We start from the raw sequence: 5,676 nt of genomic DNA, 5'->3' as shown, positions 1-5,676 counted from the left end.
GAGCGGAAAATTCGTTTTATTGAATAAATAATTATAGGTAATACAAAAATAAGAAATAAAGGAACGAAACATAAACAAATTTTGAGGTTAGTGAAGTTCAAAAACTTACTGACTCAATAGATAACATATCATTATTATCAACGATTCTGGAAGTGTTGATTAAAAGAGAGACAGAGTATAATATTATGTACTCCATATTTAAATGCAAAAATTAAATGAATGTGAATTTGTGAAGTTTAACTTCTGAAAATTCCAAAATGAAATCAATTTTTAATGATACATCAGTTAATCGAATTAAGTCCCAGAACATATCTGTCACATTTTATCGAAGGGTAAATTCGTTACATTTTGATATTCGCCGTCATATGTTTTGATCGAAACGATCACTCACATTTTGAGCACGTTGTATGCAGTTTTAATATATCAAAAAGAGAAAGCGTTATACAAATATGATATGTTCTCTCTCCGTCGCCTATTTTGCTTCAGTGATATACAATGACATTGACGTAAAATTAAAATATTGCATTTTTAACCTTGCTGCAAATGAAAACTTCGAACTTTTGAAATTCGTAACAATTTTATTACAGGTTTTAGCAAATAATTAGAAAAGCGTTTGCATAATGGAGTTAGACGATGGCCTAGATGATTTGCTGGCTCAAATCGATGAACCGTCGATCTCCAAAACGAATCAAAACCCAATTTCAGAAGAGCCCGGTAAAAGCAAAATTTTCTTAATTTTTTAAACACAAAATCTTTTTTTTTTCCATAGAAAATGGGATGTTTTATGGAAATAATATGTCAGTAATAAATTATTCCATAATATTGTAATTTCATTTTATGACGTTTTTTTACCATAAATATTTATTTGTGAATTTATACAAAAATATTACAAAAATGGTTGTTGGTTTGTAGGTACATCACAGGAGGTAGGCGGGTCAAAACCCTCGTCGTCAAAAACTCATTGTGTCCTTGTTAATCAGAAGCAGGTTAGTATAGAGTAAATACTTTGTGTACAGTCTGTCTGTACAAAAACGAAGTTGTATTATGCTGTTGAGTCCAGGGTTCGGTCAAAACCTTCATCTTTATTTGTGTCAAAGAAAGTTGGTCTAATTTTGAATGTTTGTCAGTTAACTCACTGGATTTGTGGCCAGTCAGTCTGCTGGTCACCCATGGAGGCTGGACTGAACACCTCTTATGTGTTTTATTCATCAAATGTAAGCTGTAAATATGTTAGCATGGCTTGCTTTGTGATAACTAATAAGTTATTATAAATATTATATTTTCAGAGGATATAAGTGCTATTTCCAAAATATTTAGCAAGTGCTTACAAGTTCTTCCCTTAAAATGTTAAATAAGCACAAAATGTATCACTATGGATTTTAATTTTAATATTTGGTTTTCCTTGTACTTTAAAACAGACAATAGTAATTTCCATGGCATTTTAATTTCAAGTTCAAGGAGGACATCTTAACAAAAAGCCATGCCAATAGTGCCCTTAACCGATGGACATGTTTGAAAGCACAGTTGGTGGGGTAAAGGATGTATATTAGAATCAAACAAGTGGAAAGCTGTTGTATCTGCCTAGCCCAATGGGAAAAAGATGTTAAGTATTATAATCATAATAATAATGCAGACCAACATAGCCCCACACTAGGGAAACCCTGTATCGCAGGTTCCATGGACACACACATAAGCAACCACAAATCACACCCAAACTCTCGAGATAAATAAATATAGGCCATACAAATATTTCTCCAGGCCCTGAGGCTATATGTTTGTATGTATGTAATAATTTCAATGTAATAAACCATTAAAAGTGAGTTTGTTTCTAATTTTGTATTATCTTTTTTACAGAGAGGCAACCCTTTACTAAAATTCATAACTAGTGTCGCTTGGGAGTATGAGGACATAATACCAGACTATGAAATTGGGAAAACAATAGGCATTCTCTTTCTTTCATTGCGGTATTACAATATGAACCCTGATTACATTAATAATAGAATAAAGGAATTGGGAAGGAAGTACGAATTAAGAGTGTTGTTAGTACAGGTATGATAAATGCCATCTTTTAATTTTTTCCTTACCAATATGTTTAATAGATTATGAACATATACAAAATGTTGCTTGGACACTATACACGATTACCAAATATCAAAAATTTCCTGTATAGGAAATTACACCACAATGTACATTTGCAATATTGGATCTGTGAATTGATGGAATCATTGATAGTTTTTTTCAATAAGTTCTATGTTTTCTGTGCTTAACTAACTGTGCTTTCAGACAAATTACAGTGAGACATTGGAGCAGGTAGTGGTATTCAACTAAATTTAGGGAAGTAATACACATAAAGGAGATAATACTTCTCTTTGAAGTCCAGGAATTGTTTTGTATTTTGTTCTACATTATTGAATTGAATCACTAGCAACACAAACTTTTTATTAGAGATGAAACGGATAGTGACTTGGTTGGATACCGGATATCCGGCAAACACTTAGGCCAGGTAGCCGGATATCGCGCGATAACCGGAGCGCGCATCGTCATGATTGATTGATTGGAGAATGATTGCACTTTCACATTGACAATTTAATTTGTTGTGGTCGCTTGGTTTTTTTAAAAGCGATTAATTTATTCGATAATACAAACAAATACATAACAGAAAAATGTTAACAGTGAATAATCACAAATTGACCAATATTTTTATATCATGGTTGTGCCAAATGTAAATTTCTATGGAAAAGAAAAAAATAAGCAATTGCATCATTCTTTGACTATATTACAATTTCTAATTTGTTATAATCTAGCACTTACAACAACTAGAAATTGTAATTGTATTATAGCACTTGAAACGCCCGTTATTGCTTTGTTTCAATTTAATTTTATTAATTGGTTTGTGGTCTAACTAATTCTAAGCTTTGATACCAGATTTGCCAAAAAAAGAAATCTACTTACATGTTTATTCTACTATTTATATATTATATATTATACTATTTATATATATTACTACCATCTATAATTAATAAATCAATTTGTTTGGCGATTTTTTCAACTTTCAACATCCGGTATCCGGCTGGATATTGTTCTATTATCCGGTATCCGGCCGGATAGTAAAAATAAGTCGGATACCGGATCTCTAGTTTTGGTTTTTTGCCTTTTATTTTTAATCATTCAATTAACAGCTCTCGGTAATAGAAAATTCCCTAAGAGTGTCAACGTAATTTAGCCTGGGGTACTACTCAGAATACACAGACTAGAACCAATTCAGAAAAGTTAATTAGCATAGTTGGTGTTACCAGTAATTTACCCAGAGTTCTGTTCATCCACTGTCCACATTGCAAACTGTTAGGCTACAGAGGTTGTCAAAATATTATCTTCTCTGTGTATATTAATCGAAGTTAAGGTAAATATTATACTCTGTTCCAATCTTTCAAACAATCTAACTTCTCAGGTAGACCTAAGAGACCCCCATACACCACTAAAGAATCTGACCAGGATTTGTCTCCTCACTGATCTTACACTCATGCTGGCCTGGAGTCCCGAGGAAGCTGCCAAAGTAATAGAGAACTACAAAATATATGAGAATAAACCACCAGATAGAATTATGGAGAAAATTGAAAATGATCCACATCAGAAGGTAAGTGTTACTTGACTCCTATTCGTCATAATAAATGGCGCTGGTAAGCTCCTTTATGGAGAAAATTGAAAATGATCTACATCAGGGGCCTACTACCAAAACCTTTCAAAAAACAATCTTATTTCAATGTAAGCTTATAGTAAGCTTATTATAATATTACTCATATTCGTACCATGACAAACTTATCAATCAAGTAATGTATTAATGCTAAAGTGACTGAAAGAACGAATGATTTCCCAATATTGTCTATTCCTTACTAAAATTAGGAAAGAAATAACGCTGTATGAATTGTATAATGCCATCTCTTAATTTATTGATGTTCCGAATCGTCGTATCGTAGTGTAATGCTAAAGTACTTAATATTATTTACATTCAGAGAATTTTAACTGCCAAAAAAAGAAAAGTATGTAGTAATGAAATCTATTAAAATGCTTCTTCTTCAGTGCAGTGGGGACATCGTGTGTTATTTAGGACCTTTATTCTATTCAGATGAGTCGGAACCAAACAATGGCCGAGTCTCATACGCGAGATGACAGTAATGAACTTCCGACTGTCGTACGCTTTGCACATATGGTACCAAGGTTTCACAGGTATGTCTTTCTGTATTTCAGTGTACCACTTGCCTTTGCTCTGCAAGGTAATGTTCCAGTAATCTTTCCACAGTTTTCTGTTTTTGTCCTTGAAGTATGTATAAGGTCAGTGAAAGGAATTTGAAGAGTGTTCTCATGGTCTTCGTCGGCTGAGTGAATGAATAGTCACAAAGTTGCCAATAAAACATCAGTTTTAACTTTACAATAAGCTTATTTTAAGCGCGTCATGGTACGAAGGTTAAAGTAATATTGTTTTAAGAGGTTGTAATAGGCCCCCAGAAGGTAACTGTTACTTCATTCCTGTTTACCACAAAAGATGGCGCTGGTAAGCTAATTTAATTAATTTAATGTATTTTGCAATGCTTTCAAGATTAGGGTTTTTGAACAAAGATACAAATAAAGAGTTTGTTTAGAATTTTATACACTATTGTATTGGTTGGAAGCAGAAAGATTCATTACTTATATTTTAATTGCGCAATTTGGAGTTAGCGTGTAGAAATTTTCACAGTAAAATTTATTTTGTATCAGTAAATCATTTGGAGGACTTAGTTTATGTTTTTGTGAATACCGCAAATTGGGGAAGGTTTTTACAAATTCTTCAAAATGTATGAAGTACTCTTTTTTTTAGACCAGTTACGTGCCCTGTAGTGCGAATAATTTGGCGCATACTACAGAGTCTGCCAAATAATTGGCAGAACTCTTGTGATGAATATAATCTCAGCACAGAGTATTAAAAAAACCGACCTCAAAAGTCATTCATCCCCTAGTTTGCCACCCTTAGAGACGGAATATTTTCTTCAAAGCAAATCAAAATTTAAATGGGACCACCCTCTTCCCAACAAAAAAAAAACAAAATCAGTTCACATAATAATAATAACACGCCGCGTAATATACACAAAAAAAAATCATACAGTCGAATTGAGAACCGCCTCCTTTTTTCAAGTCAGTTAAAAATAAGATCCTGTAAAGTTAACTTCCACTTATCATACAAAATACTTCAAATATTTAGTGACATATACATAATACGCGGATGATACGTATCGAACAGTATCGCTTATGACACGCCACAGAAGTCAACTATCTCTAGTTGTTAGCGAGACTGTAATGAACCTGCTTACGCACAAAACAATTCAAATTATTTCAGTGGAAACCATACCCGACGTGTTGGTGATCTCTTTCGTAAAATTCCAACGTTATTAATATTATATTATGTAAATGCCTTTAATGTTCACATTTCAATCAACCTCCTTTCTTTTTAGATTATAAACGCCCTAACATCAGTGCGATCAGTGAACAAAACCGATGCTATGACGCTTATATCTATATTCGGATCATTAGAAAACATTATAAAGGCTTCAGAACACCGATTGGCAGAATGCCCAGGTTTCGGAGTCACAAAAGCTAAGAAACTTTACACAGCGCTACACCAACCGTTTTTGAAACGAGGAACTA

General features: G+C 33.1%; 1 protein-coding gene across 1 annotated transcript; it reads left to right on the top strand.

Moving 5' to 3' along the window:
- Positions 1-576: 576 nt before the first annotated feature.
- LOC113232086 (DNA excision repair protein ERCC-1) lies at positions 577-5,675 on the top strand (the record flags this gene model as incomplete). The annotated part of the gene is made up of 5 exons (XM_026466714.1): positions 577-714; positions 913-986; positions 1,855-2,049; positions 3,449-3,634; positions 5,484-5,675. Coding segments are annotated over exons 1-5 (741 nt in total), but the record flags the coding sequence as incomplete, so codon positions are not given.
- Position 5,676: the final 1 nt, after the last annotated feature.

The sequence above is a fragment of the Hyposmocoma kahamanoa genome, unplaced genomic scaffold (genome assembly GCF_003589595.1).
Source record: "Hyposmocoma kahamanoa isolate Upper Pololo Valley unplaced genomic scaffold, ASM358959v1 66, whole genome shotgun sequence".
Lineage (NCBI taxonomy): Eukaryota > Metazoa > Arthropoda > Insecta > Lepidoptera > Cosmopterigidae > Hyposmocoma > Hyposmocoma kahamanoa.
Note: the sequence above shows the minus strand (reverse complement) of the source record. Positions and strands in the feature narration are given on the sequence as shown.